The sequence below is a fragment of the Esox lucius genome, chromosome 23, assembly GCF_011004845.1.
Source record: "Esox lucius isolate fEsoLuc1 chromosome 23, fEsoLuc1.pri, whole genome shotgun sequence".
Taxonomy (NCBI): Eukaryota; Metazoa; Chordata; class Actinopteri; order Esociformes; family Esocidae; genus Esox; species Esox lucius.
Window position 1 is genome coordinate 15,104,933 of NC_047591.1, and position 16,828 is coordinate 15,121,760.

General features: G+C 44.7%; 1 protein-coding gene across 5 annotated transcripts in view; it reads left to right on the forward strand.

Moving 5' to 3' along the window:
• Positions 1 to 16,828, forward strand: part of anks1b (ankyrin repeat and sterile alpha motif domain containing 1B) — a 152,086-nt gene that overhangs the window by 50,455 nt on the left and 84,803 nt on the right. For 4 of the 5 annotated variants that reach the window (XM_029117186.2, XM_029117188.2, XM_029117189.2 and 1 more), the window contains exons 5-11: positions 62 to 208; positions 5,230 to 5,305; positions 6,992 to 7,093; positions 8,951 to 9,079; positions 10,027 to 10,103; positions 10,226 to 10,336; positions 12,365 to 12,511. In XM_029117186.2, the coding sequence (XP_028973019.2) occupies positions 62 to 208; positions 5,230 to 5,305; positions 6,992 to 7,093; positions 8,951 to 9,079; positions 10,027 to 10,103; positions 10,226 to 10,336; positions 12,365 to 12,511 (789 nt within the window). Of the gene's footprint in view, positions 1 to 61; positions 209 to 2,178; positions 2,298 to 5,229; positions 5,306 to 6,991; positions 7,094 to 8,950; positions 9,080 to 10,026; positions 10,104 to 10,225; positions 10,337 to 12,364; positions 12,512 to 16,828 lie in introns of those variants that run through there. The other variant, XM_029117190.2, reaches the window with a different exon arrangement.

The following is a 16,828-nucleotide window of genomic DNA, read 5'->3' on the forward strand; positions in this document are numbered from 1 at the left end:
GCCGCTGTGGCAAATAGCACCACGGTTTCAGGTCTCTCATGTCCCCTCCTCTTCTCTCCAGGTGGTTCGCATGCTGGTGAGCGCACATCCAAACCTGATGAGCTGCCACCGGCCACAGCGCCACACACCCCTGCACCTGGCTGCCCGCAACGGGCATTATTCGGCCGTGCTCACCTTGCTTGACGCTGGCATGGACGTCAACTCCACGGTAAGAGTGACTACTTGGGTAATTGTGTTTGGTGGGTCACTGGCTTGTAGCTTCAGGGTGACATGGAGGAACGTGGGGGGGGGGGGGGACACCACTGGACAGCAAAAGCGAAACTCAAACACATGTTCATTTCCATTGTCTTTCGCAAATCTGACTTGACGCATCTTTAGTTCAAGACAGGAACCACTCCCTCGTTTCTTTCTGCGATGAATTGTTAAAGCCTGCGTCTCCTGTGTTTTTAATGGAGACGACTACAGCCGAGATGGAGAGTTCTCCTTCTCTTTCTACTTAACTCTTGAGTGCGGAATCACAGCAACGTTGTGTGTGGGTATCTCCCCCCCCCCCCCCCCACCCCCCCTTCCAGTTTTGCCTCAGGCGGAATGTCTGGTGGAGATGTGTCATTGATTTCCCCTCTACTGCCCATCACACTATCTACACTCTATCGCTCCCTCTCTCCCCATTTCTGTGTCCTTATAATCCTCAAACAGGAGCTCCCAATTTTCATCTTATTACACACACATGCTTGGTCTCTGTGCGTGTGCCCTCACACTGCACTCCACTCTACCTCGGTCTCTCCATTGCATTTAAACTTAAAGGGCTTTATTGGCATGGTAAACATTGGTTTGCATTGCCAAATGAAGTGGTAGAACTAATGACAGTGAAAACAAAAGTTTAAAACAAAACAGGTGTTTTGAGGGCTATATTAAGAGTTCTACAGTGTAGTGAAAAAGCGCTAATAGGTTTGAGTAAGCATAAAAAGGGAAAACAAATAATCTTGAGGTTCACAATGATTATTGTTTCCACTGGTTTCCCTTTTCTCACGGCTACGGGTCACAAATGTTGCTGCTATATGATTGCACATTGCGGCATTTCACCTAACATAATGGAGTTTGTCGATGTTTGATTTGATTTGAACTTCTTTGTGGGCCTGTATAATCTGAGGAAAATATGCGCCTCTGATGTTGTCATACATTTGGCACGAGTTTGCATCTCTGGTTCCACCTCATTTTGTGGGCAGTGTACACGGTCTATCTATTCCTCTTTCTCGTTCACTCTCTCGATTTCTTTCTGCCTATTTATAGTATATCTCCATAGTACATTGTGGTGCCGTATCAGTCCTTATGGAGGCTGGAACGCACAGATGGCTTGATGGTGGGGTTACGGTGTATGGTGATGAACGTTTGTGTCCGTGAGTAGGAAAATAAATTACATTCAAGCCCATAGTGTGAATGAATAATGTATAAGGATATCTCTTTCTCTTTCCCCCTCTGTCTCTCATGGTAAGGGGATTCCCTATGAAGAGGCCTGCTGCTGTGTAGGTAGAGAACCAATATATATGCAAGCTCTGACTTTGACTCCGAAGGTTGTCAGTTCATATCCACAGAGAGACACATCTTTTTTAAGCATTTCCCAAACCTTATCCCTTATCTTAATCAGTGATAATAATGAATACTGAACCTTAACACGTAACCCCAACTTTCCTTGACCACGATATACTAACCTAACCTTAACCTTCAGCCTTAATCCCTAACCATATCCTCAACCATTAACCCCTGACCTTTACCTTGTTATACCTATTCATAACCACCATTGAGCAAACTCACAAAAACACACATTTGCAAGTCTTCAAGCTCTCAAATCTAAGAAATATTACACATGCTTATATTACGAACAAAGCAAAAGTACCAACGCCAAACCAAAATCTCCCCACAGTCTTTTAGTGCCCAAAAACAAACATAAAGTAAATCTGTTGTCGACCACCTCAATTCCTGGAAAAGCAGCTAGCATGAATTGCTTTCCTCATTTCCACCTACACGCCATGGGAAATGGGACAGGAAGTGGTTTGAGGAGGTGTTGGGGAGGGTCCAGTTGTTTGCCTTCCCTTCCATCAATGTGTCAGTGTTCACTCCAAAATCTTCTTCTAGTTGCCTGAAGTTCCATCCTCTGCGGATTGTGGTGCTTTTTGCCTCTTCTCGATTTGAAGCTTTACGTTCCTGTTTTTGACCTGCTCTTCGTTTGGTTGTATTGGATTGCCAGATGCTCTTTATTGGAAGGCTTCATTGATAGGCTTCATTGGTTGGCTTTATTGGTAGGTTTGGCTTCAATGGTAGACTTCATTGGTAGGCTTTGGCTTCAGATAATTGAATTGGGTGTGTGGGAATGCAGGAGGAGCAGCTGTAGGTTTTGGTTATTCAATATAAGGACATTTAACTGCCAGGAAAATGCCTTGGTGATTGTCATTTAAAAGTAAAATGAGACCAAATGTATAAGAAAATGTGATTTATCTTTACATTTAACCTGTTTTTGCAGTACGCTAAGCTATGTAGCTAATGTATCTTTTCAGTTGTTGAACCATTATGCTTTACCAACAGTATTGCTTTACAAGTACCACTGTAATGTACGCATATATAAGAAAATGAAAAGGAACAAAAATAAACACTAATAGTATTTAAAACCACAGAAAATATGATATATTTTTTCATATATATATAAAATATAATCTGGAATTCTTGTACACACCAGTTTTTTTGTGTGCGTGCATTAGGACTGGGTAATAAAAAAATCTATAACAATACATATTTCTTATTGTGATTCAGCTTTTGCAAGTTTTGCGTACTGCCTTGCCACTTTGAAACTTTGGAGGCAAAAGAAAATTGTCTTCAGGGATTTTTGGTTGTTCGGCCCAAACACATTTTACTTTCAAAGCAGCATGATATGCCTACGTGGCAATATAATAATATAATTAATCCAGGGGCAAGACAAAAACAAATTCTTCAGTTAAAGAGCAACAAACTACTTTGCTATCTAAAGAAAGTAATGTCAGTAGTTACTCCATTTTAAACAGGACTTCGCCAGCGAAGCAAAGTGGAGCTGGATGGATTTGGTTAAGAGCGCAAAGCAGTTTCAACAGTTTCTTTCATCACCTTCCTATTCGTGGGCATAGCCTGTGACGCGCAGTTGACATGTTCAATGCTTCTTACTTCAAAAGCAAATAGTAGCTTACATAATTATTAGAAGTAGCAGTGTTTGTAATAAAAATATATTTATTCCATATATTAAGCAAATATGGAGTGAACTATTTTCTCCAGAGTGAGGAAATGAACAGTGACCGCTGACACGGAAAGAGGACTGCTCATTGAGTGATTAGTGGGAGTGCAGGTAGTTTGCCTTCGGTCATGTGCTCTGGCCTGTGCTGCAAGACCAAAGTAGCCCAAGTGGTTCAGAATAATGTCTAGCAACAGTACCCAGAAGACACACCCACTGGTACATAAAGAATGTGAGTCCCCAACCCAGAGTGACCAGATGCACACCACATAGCCTTCTGTAGAACTAGATCTACCAGGCCCATAGAGAAAATGTGCGAATAAGCAGCAAAAGAAGTGTGTTTGTGTATTGTTGCGTTTGTATTGTGGTGGGCATTTTGTGGATTGTGAAGTGTGTGGTTCTCTCTGTTAATTTTTGACACGTTATCCTGGTGAATGCACACTAAATCTTTGATGACTATGAAAATCCAAAATGGCACAGCCATGTGGACGTCCCATCGCCCGGGTTTCCGTGCGTTGCATCATGCCACAGATAGGCCGAGCTATTGTTCATAGGCTAATGTGCAGTAGCACTCAGGACATGTGGAGAGGGAGGAAACTGGTGTTTATCTGTAATGGGACGTTTCCACATAGAGCTATGTGTACAAAGAGCTTTCTTGTGCAATTGATTGAAATCAATCTGGCCGAGTGCCACTGTATGGAAATGTTTTCTGACTCGATTTCGTTTCTCTTTCTGTTGTCTCATGTTCTCTCTATCTATACTTCTCTCTCCTTTTCTCTTTCTTTACTGACATGGGATGTTACGCTACTTACATGTTCAAAGTCTACATCAAATAGCAATATTCAGACCAATGGCTGACAGGCAATGATAATAATATAAAAACACATCCATTATTAACAGTTGCTAGTAAGTCATGAGAATAATGCAATGTTAAAATAGTAGGATGCTTGTGTTGAAATGACTGGAAAGCCTCAAGGACATTTAAAACTTAACGAATTATTGTAATTTTGCAAAATGGGTTACAATGAAATAATTAGTGTTCATACAGTAGACCCCTTGATTTAAGCAAATATGTTTTTGTGTAGGTTCACCTTTTGGTTCTCACAGTTTTCTTATTTTTATGTGACTCAACCCATAAAACTTTGTTGGAAACTCTTTGGTTTGGTTGGATAGTTTCCTTAATTCTGTTTTAAGGATTTTACAATCCTAGGAAGACCAGTAATTTGTTTAAACTTTAATTAGCAAATTTCTTGTGATTTAAATTGTGCTTTTGTTGCTGTTCTACAAAATACAGCTCCGGAAAAATAATTAAGAGACCACTGCACCTTTTTCTTTCCTTTCCAAAAAAGTTGAAAAGGGAAATTTTGAGTGAGGAACAGAAGCGTTAAATTTGCAGTGGTCCCTTAATTTTAACCCTTCTGTTCCTTGCTCAAATCCTTCCTTTTCAACTTTTTTGGAAAGGAAAGAAAAAGGTGCAGTGTTCTCGTAATTTTTCCAAGGAGCTGTATGTAATTCATCTTTTCTAATGCAATATTTACCTCTGTGAGGGTATGATTCCTCCAACAGTTTCCAATAGTGATTACATTTATTTGAGTTTGGATTTATTTTCTGAATTTGTCTGCACTGTTTTGAGCCCATTTTGATGTTATACAGCTTACTGAGTTTTCTTTTTTTTCTTTTTTTCTTTTGAGGGACATTGTTATTTGGCCATTATCAGGCCAATGTGCCTGTGGTTTGACTGTAAATACATGAAGGTTAAGGTTGGCAGGGGCAGTTGTACTCAGCCTCCTGTCCAGTGTGTCCTGTCTCTCTCCCTTTATCTTATCTTCCTCTCCTCTCTCTCTCTTCCCTTCTTTCCCTCTATTAATCCTCTGCCTAACTTCTCCCCCTCTCTCTCTATCTTTCTCCCCCTCTCTCTCTATCTTTCTCTCTCTCTTTCTTCCTTTCTCTCTCACCTCTCGCTCTCTCTATCTCAGACAGAGAATGGCAGTGCCCTCCACGAGGCAGCTCTCTATGGGAAGATGGATGTGGTTCGGCTGCTACTAGACTCAGGTGGGTGTCGCGAGGGGGATCACGTGGTCCTCCTGTAGTTCCTGTGCTCCTGTGTACAAACCTTTCCCTGTCCTGACCCCAACACTACTGCTCATCTGTCTTATGGCGTGTCTCTGCCCAGCTGTTCTGGCCATGTCCCCAGCTGTTCTGGCCATGTCCCCAGCTGTATCAATGCTATTCTGCGTCATTAGTTGTTCAAGACAGCGGTTCTCAAACCTGTCCTCAGGGACCTGTCCTCTGATTCACCTATTCAGCAGAGGGATAATTACGTTGCAAATTAAATCAGGTGTGCTGGCTTCGGATGTACAAAAACATGAAATGGGTGCCGGTTTGGAGTGTAGAGGTTTGAGAACCCCTGGTTTAAGGCATCTGAGATTTAGTTGAATCAGGTGTGACATATTAGGGCATGAAACAAAATGGAGGTCAACTGGAGACATGGGAGCAGGCAGAGGGATGTCGACGTTAGATGCTTATCTTTGATCATTTTTGGCTTTTCTCTCACTAATGGTTAAGGATTAGGGGAAGGTGAAGCGGTTCCTAGATCTGTCCTTCACCCCAGAGCTAGGATATAATACACATTATTTTTAGAAGCAGTATAAATCATGCTTAGTAAATCTGCTGTCAGTCAGTGTCTCGTTGTCTCGTGGTGATGATTTCATAGCCAACAGGGTCAGAGTGCGAGTGGTAACAGGATCAAAGCAAATCCCACTGGAGCTGAGGCTTGAATTTGTGAGAGGGAGAGGGACAGAGGCAGGAAAGAAGAGTGGTGTAGAGAGAGACTGATTGAGAGAGGGACAGAAAGAGGGAAAGAGAGGGGGACCAAAAGAGGGAATGGAAAGAGGGATGGAGGGAGGGTCAAATAGTGATGGAGAATGGGATGGAGGAAGTGATGGAGAGACAGACTCTGAAATGACTGAATGATAATATAAGACAGAGGTGCTGTAGTTGATGGTGAGCTCTCTCATTCCTCCCCCTTTTTGACTTCCTGATTCGTCCTGTAGGACGTCCTGATTCCTCCTGTTTCCTGTAGCACTTCCTGTGAGGAACCGTATTGTTTTGGTCCAGAGTTTTGTTTAGATGAGAACAGCAGGCCTGTACCACATCACTGTCTGACCTTTGACACTTTAACCTTTGATCCCTGTCATACTCCTAGTCCCCTTCTCTGTCCATCACTGTGTGTGTGTGTGTGTGTGTGTGTGTGTGTGTGTGTGTGTGTGTGTGTGTGTGTGTGTGTGTGTGTGTGTGTGTGTGTGTGTGTGTGTGTGTGTGTGTGTGTGTGTGTGTGTGTGTGTGTGTGTGTGTGTGTGTGTGTGTGTGTGTGTGTGTGTGTGTGTGTGTGTGTGTGTGTGTGTGTGTGTGTGTGTGTGTGTGTGTGCGCGTGCAATAGTGACAGGGAGAGATAGAGGGAGGGGCTCTACAAGCTTCCTTTGTCAGTAAAGAGTCAGAGAAAAATACAGTATGGACCTTTTCTTTCTTAGTCTGTTTGGAATACTTTCCTGCCAGACTTGCCTTGAGCTTTTCTTAGGTATCAAAGGCTCAATCTGTGTTGTTCAAAACAGAAGTCCCTTTCCCTTTAAATGTGTACATATATTTACTTGTTCAGGGTGTGTGTGTGTGTGTTTGTGTTGGTGTGTATTTCTACTGAACTGTTTGCGATGGTGTCATATGGGGCCTTTTCTGTTCCAGGTATTGATGCCAACATCAAAGACTGCCAGGGAAGAACCGCTCTAGAGATCCTCAGAGAGCACCCTGCACAGAAGTCCCAGCAAATCACTGCTCTAATACACGGTACCACACACAGACACGTGCGGGTGTACACACATACACACACACACACACACACACACACACACACACCCACACAGTGTACACCGCGGACAGATACACACCGTTGTTTCCAGATGCAGGCCTACTGATACAAGTCGTTCCAGGAAGTTTATTTTCCAATAGGGAACATGAACAATGTGACCTCCATGTGTTTCTCTTCATATTCTCCCCACAATCCCAGCCGGGCTGCTTCTACCATTGTCTTCTGTTCTCGCGGAACAATACAGGGTTCTTGTCGATAATCCTTTATTGTTAGTAAACAGTAGAAGAGTTAACTCCGTTTATGGCGTGGCGTGGTTAACTACAGCTAAGCTGAAACCACTGCAGATCGTCTGGAATGTTCTGTTGGATGATTGTTCGGGTGTTGTGGTTGGAGACGATGTGGATGTCTTGGTTCTCCTTAGGGTGCCTTTGAAACACACATGTTCTCATATAAATCACACTTTCAGTTTAATCACGGTTATTCACATTGGATTGAGGTTTTTAGACGTAGTGGACCGGACAGAGTGGTTATAAAGGCTTCTGATGGAAAATATAATCAGTGGTCATAGTAGAAACTCTTCAATTCAGAAAGACTGAGGAAAGGGAGGGAAAGAGGCGGTAGTTAAGGATGATTTAGGAAGGAGAGAGTGATGAAGGTGCTAGAGAAAATGGAGAGGTCAGGAAGAGAAGGGAGTGAAAAGCAGACGGCGATAAGGCAGCAGAAAGCTGCAGGCGGTCACAGAAAACATGGAGAGACCAGACGGGTGGAAGCAGAACACAGGGAATTGAAGGCAGAGAAAGGAGAGCCAGAGAATGAGAGCGGGACTGGGGAATTGTCTAGATTCATTACACCGTTATTTAACTAGGTAACTCAGTGGAGAACCAATTCTCCTTTTTAATGACGAGCTAGCTTGGGGATTAGAGAGAGAGATGAGAGAGAGGGCGAGAGGGGGGGGGTAGAACGAGAGAGGGGGGGGTAGAACGAGAGAGGGAGGGGGGGGGGGACGAGAGAGGGGGGGGGGCGAGAGAGAGGGAGGGAGGGAGGGGGGGAACGAGAGAAAAGCAGAGATGGTGAGAGTCTAGAGTCTGGACACAGCTGGGGTAGGTTGAATGCAACAGCTGACTCCCATTTCCTGTTAGAAAGAGAGAGCAAGAAATGGGAAGAAGAAGAAGAAGAAGAAGAAGAAGAGAGGGGCGTTTCTCTCTACAATTTATCACACACATTTAACTGAATCGTGTTATTCAGTCATTACATGATAAAATACATATACTTCCCATCTTTGTGAGTACCTTTTGAGGACAAAAAATGTATTCCCATTGAAAATCCTTTTGCCTAATGCCCAACCCTAAATCCCCAAAGCCTAATCCTTAATCTAAACATAACCCTAACCCTAAACTTTACCTCAAGTAGTATACCAGTTAGGACCAACACAATGTCTTCACTCCTTTCTGTTGTTTACTAGACTTATTAGGAATTCTGATCCTCAGACACACACACACACACACACACACACATTAAACCCAGCCAGACTCCTGCCTCCTGATTCAACTCGAAAAGCCTGCTGTGCGTGTTTGCCTGAGTGTTAGTGAGCTCACAGTTTGCTTCTGCTCTACACTCCCGTTCCAAAGGGCGTGCGTGCGTGTGCGTGCGTGTGTGTTTGTGTGGTTCATTCTGTCTACAATTAAATGTTTTTTTTTTGTCTGCAACCCTGCAATCACACCCTCACCACTCCCGCTCTCTCCCATTCCCTCCCCCTTTCTCTCTCTCCCTTTTATTGTGTCCCCCTTTCCCTCTCTCTCTCTCTCTCTCTCTCCCCCCTGTCTTTGTCTCCCCAGAGTACATGATGGAGGAGACCAAGGACAATAGGAGTGGTTTGATGGAGGAGCCTATTCGCCGGTGCCCTGTCCCCTCTCCACGCACCTCCGTCCCTTCTCCGTCCACCTCCCCCTCCCTCAGGCTCAAAAGTAAGTCACAAACGCCGTGTCAATGGCAGAGCGAAAAGAAAGGGAAAAAGAGACAGACGATTGGCTACAAAGACTGAAGATGTGTAACAGACGAAACCCAGTCATCACTGCCTCTGTTGGTCGAAACCGGTTTCTGTTGGCGCGGCCTCGTTCGACTTTACCCTTATCCAACACTGCCCTTAGTGGTGGCGCCCGGGTGGTGCTCTGGTGTCACTGTCTGCTCCTGCTGCCCCCTCCGGGTTCTCCATCACCACCGGTCGGCTCTACCTTCATTATCTTTAATAGAGGGGAGGGAGGGAGCATAGCTCGTGTGTGCCTGAATGCACACCGTGATTACAAAGTCGGGACACTCCAGGGATGGGAGGGGGGATATCAGGCTGCATCTTATTTCTGACTGTTGTCTTCCTCTCTGGCCTTTCGTATTGTGGATATGTTCCATGAACTGGAGGGGTGTACATTATGGCTTGGGTTGTTTTTATGGCCTTTCAACCGCACCTCCTGAGATCTGTGAGTGGGAGTGAAACTGCTTCTTATCCCGTCACAGAAAAACAAACACGTAAACTTAGGAAAATACCAAGAGGGTGTGTGTTTGTGTGTGCTCGAGCCACAATGGCCGAAGTTTTGATGGAGAGTGGAATCCGATTCCAATTACTCCCGACTCACTGAGACCAGGGATGAAGACGGATGGAAGGAGGCTTCGGCTTTCTCCTGCTGCTCTATTCTTTCACAGCCTGACATGTTATCATTAGGATAATTGACTAATCGCCGGCTATGTTTCCCCTTCATGTCTCTGCTGCTTCTCTGTCCGTGGCTATCCACAATCCTCCCCTGTCCCTCCCTGAATCTCCCGCTCACCGCCCATTTATCTCCCCCTCTCTCGCTCTTCGACCCCTGCCCTACCCGTCTGTTCTGCCCCGCCCTCCCTCTCTGCCTCTCCCGCTGTCCAGATGACGCAGTGACAGGAGAGCTCTCCAAGCTGCTTAATGAGATGAAGATGTGCAGGGACAGAGACTACTCCTTTGAGGTCTGCTATTATTATTGTTCGGTCTCCGCTTTTATCTGCTACTGTAGATCCTGGTGTTTGGAGTGACTACTGGTTATTCTCACAGTATAAGTCATGGAGTGACTATTCTCCACTGTCCTCAGGAGCTCTGCCAGACCATCTCATCCCACTCTCAGTCTATTGACAGCTTCGGCAGCGGGCGCCTCTCTGATGACGAGCTACGCAGCAACGGAACCCTGGGCAGAGTCAGCAAAGTGGGTACCATTTTATGTCTGGGGCATGGTACGGTCATGCTATTTTGCTACTGCAGAAGTCTTTGGTCCTGTGTTGTGGTGACAGATGGCCACCAGCAGGGGGCAGCCACAGACAGGTTGTGAAGCCTGATCTGGTGAGACCAAATCTGGAGTGATAAAAGCTGCAATAACTGCTTTGTGTCAAATCAGTGTTTGGTTTTTGGTACGGACTTACCTGAAAGGGTGGAAAGAAGCGTGCATTTTCCAAGTATCGGAACAAGGCCTTGATTCGCTGTGCTTCGCTAACTTTTGGATCTAACCACAAAAGTCAATTGTGAATCCACTGTGGTAACTGCTAACAGACCGTTAGCAAAACTGATGGCTGATGGATAGAAGGGCCTTTGTCATGGCGACAAGTGCCCAGGCAGGTCCTCATGTTTCCACATATGATGATAAGTGCCTGTGTTGTTTGGCCAGACAAACGTGAGTGGTCCCCGTCTGAATCCCACCACTGCTGTGTGTGTCTGTGTCTGTGTTTGTGTGCGTCTGTCTGTGTGCGTGCGTGCGTGCGTGCGCGTGCGTGTGTGTGCACTTGTTTACCCACCTCTGCAGGACCAAAATTCCCATAAATAAATAAATATATGCATATCAGAGGGCTGCAGGCTCTGTCCATCACATGGACTTCTGAATAAAACATGGTGATCTCCCATAGCTCTGTTGGACACACCGAGCCCAGGCTGGGCAGGGATACTGTCTGTATACTGTCTGATGTACACCATAGAAGGACCTGTTTGGCTAGTAGCGAAACTATGACAACCACACACACTGGATACTAAATAGTAAAAATTAACCTTGCCACAAATGTGAATTCCTAATATTTGATACATCATGTTTCTCTCATAATTGTGTCAGTTAATTACTTATCCGATCTCAAACGGTTGTCCTTGGCAACTTGGTAATGCCTTTTCCCTGACGACTACATGACGTAACTGCATGGCCAAGACCACATACCATCACGGAAAGCTGCAGCACACAATGCCAGCGTCCTGACTAAATCTGTTTGCATCCCTGTTTGTGGTGTAAGATAATCAGGGATACCTACTACTCTAGCTCCAGGCTTCCAACAGGCCTCTCTCTGACAAATCACTTCTGGTATCCGACAGAGAACCAGAAGGATTCATTACACGGCACCGGTTAATATTATTCCACCTAATGAGTGGATCATCTTTCAATTAAACAGGAAGAACCCACTCCCGGGTGGCTACCTCAACCCTTTCTGAACCCTTGGTGCTTAAAAGCAATGCGCTAGTATGCTAGAAATAGGACACATACCAAATGAGAACGTCGTCAGTGTTAAGGCCATCTCAGGACAGTGTGTCCCTGCCAGTGAGTCTCTGTGTGAGTGTGAATGATTGTTTTTGTTGTTATGTGTGGGCTCTCTTTGGCTTTTTCTGTGTTTTTCCATAATCCCCTAAAATGAGTGACTTTTGGATCTTCCATTCATTATGTCCAGCAGTTGTTCCCTTTCCTCCTGAAGCCCTCTTTTTGGCTGTCTGTCTCTGTCTTTCTGTCTGTGTCTTCTTCCCTCTGACCCTCTTGCCTCTTCCCTGCTTTTTCAGTTTGTTCTTTTCCATGTCTCTCCCATTTCTTCTATCCTGTCCTTTAAGTGTACAGGCTTTTATGTTTTGCAAACGGATTAAGAATAGTTCTAGAAAAAAACAATGTCCACAAAATTGTCCCTATATGTTTAGCTTTATCCTATAAGTCTTTGGGCCGGTTTTGCGGACAAAGATCAAGCCTTTGTCTAATAAAAATCAAGTTCACTGGAGAACAACACCCATAAAACAACCAACATATATCCTTTTTACAGACCATGGTATAATGGTATCCTTTGTGTGTGTGTTTGTGTGTGTCAGTAGCACCCATTAGCCGGTTTGTGTGTGACTAAGTATGAGGGGTGTGTGTGTGTGTCCTATTCAGTAAATGTGTGTGTAATTGTGTTTGTGTGGTTGTGTGACTATATGAACAGTGTGTGTCTTTCCGCTGCAGAGGCCCACTCCGCCACTCCCTCCTCCCCGCGAGGAAAAGGAGGAGGAGGTGGAGGTGGGGGAGAAGAGCTGTGGCCCAGCGGGGTTCTGGGAGACCCTCACCCCTTGCAATGGCTGTCACAACCTGGGCTTCTCCAGTCTGTCACAGGTAAACACACACACACACACACACACACTGACACGCCCATATTTCCCAAGCCCTTCTGTTCTGTTCCTCCATTCCCTCGTCATCCTTTTCTGAATACACTGATTACCATTGTCATGCTGCCTGTGCTAGCATGTCTCAATCATTTGTAATTGGCTGTTTCACAGTGTGTAGATCTGGTTTGTCCCTGACACACTCATTTACTGTACATTACCCTGGACTGCAGCGCTGACAACTGAGCTAGCTGTTTGTTTATGTATTCCCATCATTAAAGACCTCTAAATGTCGCAGCACATTTGCAGAGTACCTATTGGTCATTAAGAGTGCTGGCGTGGGAACTGCAAAGTATGTCTCTTGACCCCTCACTCTGTCTGACTACTGCTTTCTCTCTTCAGCTTCAGTCTTTTTCTCTTTTTCTGAGAGAGAGAATCTCTCTCTCTCTCACCCTCTCTGCCTCTCTCTCTCTCTCTCTTTCATTCTGTCTCCTTAACTCTCTTTCTCTCCAAAGGATCTCGTTTGTCTCCTTAACGGGTAACAGTTTTATCCACTCTTCGCTTCTCCCCTCTTGTCTTTTCCATTCAGTGGCTAATGACTGGGAGATTACATTGTCAGTGACTGTGGGAGGTGGATCTCCGCAGCAGAGACTGGTGACATTAGACAGTCTGGCCCACAGTCGGGTTGGTGGACCTATCAACCCCTTGGCCTGTTGGGAGTCCCAGAAATATTCAATTAGCCTCATTCTGGTTTCAATTTAGTCTCATTCTGGTTTCAATTTAGTCTCATTCTGGTTTCAATTTAGTCTCATTCTGGTTTCAATTTAGTCTCATTCTGGTTTCAATTTAGTTTCATTCTGGTTTTAACTAGCTCACATTTCTCCAAACTGAACTCCATGAACCCAAAGCTGTCTGCTCCCTCCTGATTGGATTGTCACATGGCTTGGAACCAATTGACGGCTGGACAGGAAGTCTAGTTTTAATGGTCTCAACCAAAATATAATGTCACTGAGAGAACTCTTCTACTTGGTTCCAGGAGCTCCAAAGTGCAAACAGGCTTTAGGTCCAGCACCCACACCTTGTTTAACGAAGACATCACAGTCTTCCTTTCAGAATTATTGGACCTTGTCGTAAAGTTGACAAAATTGTTGTTTATCAGCTTGGGTTTACACTCAGAATATCAGAAACATTTAACCTTCAGTGGAGGTCAGGCTACGCAACTCCAGTGAGACAAGTGGTTGTTGACGTTCATAAACTATGGCTGTAACAGTGTTACATTGCTAAAAATATTATCCACTAAAATGATAATTAAGAAATCTAAACTGTGGTGAACCTGCCTAGAAGAGGACACAAGTGTATTTTGTCTCCATGCACATGAGGATGGTTTGAGAAATAAAACTGTATACTTGAGTCACAGTTGGAGAACTGAAGAAGTTCAACCTTGGGATAAACAAATCATAAAAAATCCTCAAGCTAACAACACATTTGGACCTCTTACCAAAAGGAAGCCTCTTCTCTCAAGACATAAATATCAACATCTGTAATTAGCCATATGTCACTGGGACTTTTTTGTGGAACTCTGAAGGATCTGGCTAGATACTGCATGGATGAATGTTCTTACATTATGCTACGTGTCGTCTCATGTCATCACAAATTAAAGACTCAGTTCCTTTATCTTAGCAAGGGAAGGGTGTGCAAAGAACTAAAGGCATGGGTGCCAATTTGCAAAAAATACGTATTTTTTACTTTTACGTAAATGAATGGTTACATTTATTCTTCTGTTAGATTAGGATAAGGCTAATCTTAAATGACAAATTCTTATTGTTTTATAGCCTTCTCTGTTCTTGTTTACCAAGGGAGACAATACGTTTGGGGAGCAGTGTATCTGTTAGGAACTTGTTGAGGTTACACTGGAAGAGCTTCTCTTTGGATTACGCTCCTGCTCCAACCCCTTTAAATCTCCTCTGTCACCTCATCGGGTCAGATTGTTGGAATGATAGTCCATGATGGTCCCACTGGGTTCTTCCTGTGTCCGTATATCCGTCCCTCCTCACTCTTTCTCTTTGTCCAACCCCCCCCCCCCCCATAATTGCATCTCCAGTTGGCCTCAGCCCCCATCTGTCTCCTCCTGGGAGATACTCAATCGGGAAAATTTGGTCCTTTCCGAAAGTTTCAGCTCCTTCCTCCTTTCTGATGACCTGAAAACCTATTTAGCAGTTTTTTGTTTGTTTGAAGACCTACAGAGGAACCTGCGCCCCTCCTTTAATACCTCCCTTCTAACGGTTTTCAGTAGCTGAAGTGTGTTAACAACCACCCCACTCAGCTAAATGAATGTTGTTTTCCTCAGAGCAGAAAAGTGTGCACACATTATTTCATCCGTGACTGTTAGACCACTATTCCATGTTCCATCTGCTGCCTGTTCTTGATTAACTTTCACCGTTCGCTCACTTTCAAAACCAGGTGAGATTCTCCCATTATCCCCCTTTCTAAACAAGAAGAGATTATCCAATTGTCTTTCTTTGAAAACCAGTGGACGAAGACTCCTAACCCATTTTCTATCTCTCCAAAACAAATGAGATTTTCCCATTCTCCCACTCTTGAAAACCAGATGAGATTCTCCCACTCTTGAAAACCAGATGAGATTCACCCACTCTTGAAAACCAGATGAGATACTCCCACTTTCAAAACCAGATGAGATTCTCCCATTCCATCTGTTTCTTCACATCGCTGTCTGACAGACATGTGTTAAGCACTGTATCAATTGCCATGGTAGCGAGGTCTCAGCTTTCACTCGAACTTGTCAGAGAGGTGGGCTGACCTGTGCTTTGCTTTGCTGTAGAGGATGAGTGTGTGTGTGACCCTAAGACATCCACACTGTCTTCCTCTGCCTGTATATGGTCATAGAGGAAGTGGCAGAAATCTCCTAATCTGTCGTGTGTGTTGTGCATGCGTTGTTGGCGGAGGAGGTTCCGACTCCTTTTCCACACACACGTGCGCATCCTCCCCCGATCGCCATGCGAACACAGACTGATGCCATGACGACCAAGGACTACTTTAGTGGTGTGTGTGTCTCTGTGTGTGTCTCTGTGTGTGTCTCTGTGTGTGTCTCTGTGTGTGTCTCTGTGTGTGTGTGTGTGCGTGCTTTAATGGATATATGTGTGTAGAGGTGGGTGTGCACCCTGTGCTGCGAGGATTCCTTCATCTGAGAAAATATGTTTACCCAAAGTGGCGACTTCATCGCTGAGGAGCTGCAGCCGAGGGAGGGAGTGCGAGAGGGAGTGAGAGAGGAGCAGGGACGGAGACTTGGGGAGGGAGAGTGAAGAAGGGAAGGGAGATGGTCGTCGAGGGAGAAAAGAGAGAGAGTGACAGGAGAGTGAGCCAAGGGTTCACATGGTTGCTAGGCAACACAGACATTCATAAAGTAGTAGGCGTCGGAACCGCCCACTACAACCATTGACTGTTATGTACGTGAACAGATCAGGTGCGTCAGAGCACTGCGCAATATCAAACACACCGACAGACCCACGCGGGCGCACAGGAATGCGCACGGAAACATACATGTTTCCATGTTTCACACCTCCCCAGTGCCATCAGTCTCTCCTTCCTTTTCACGCCTCTCTCTCCCCAATTCAAATTCAGTCTACTATAATGGGATAGGAACTAGTTGATGTTCCCAAATCTCGTTGTTCTGTGAACTTTTTCATTTTCCGAAAAATAATTGTGTCAGGTGATTAGAACGTGTCCGTCAGATTACATTTCTCCCGCCCCTCAGTTATTACCTTTTGTGTTGTTTTGGGATATTCTCTACCACTGGATTACACTTCTTTTCTCTCCCTCATTCTTTCCTTCTTGTGTGTTTGGTATGCAATAGAAACACTCAGACTAACAACACATGGGATATGTCAATAGAAGAAGACACTTCCTGTCTCTCTCTCTGTGTGTGTGTGTGTGTGTGTGTGTGTGTGTGTGTCTACCACTGGTGTCACATATAGACTGTATTGTCCTTGTCACACCCACCCATCATCTCTGAAGATCATTCTGTGTCTGTTGTCAGGTGCTGCCCTTGGGTTTTGTAGAATAGCTGAGTGTTTGCCTGTTTTTGCACATGTTCTACTATTCGTATAGATAATCCATGACGTGTGTGGCTGGCTGTGTGTGTGTGTGTGTGTGTCTGTGCTATCCTTCAGGTTGCAGATAGCATTGGAACGCACATCTTCTGTTTGTCCTTGAGGTAAACAGGAAAGGAAGAGAACACAGAGGTTCTGGAGGTCTGATAGAGAGAGAGAGAGAGAGAGAGAGAGAGAGAGAGAATCACCGTGTTGAGTTT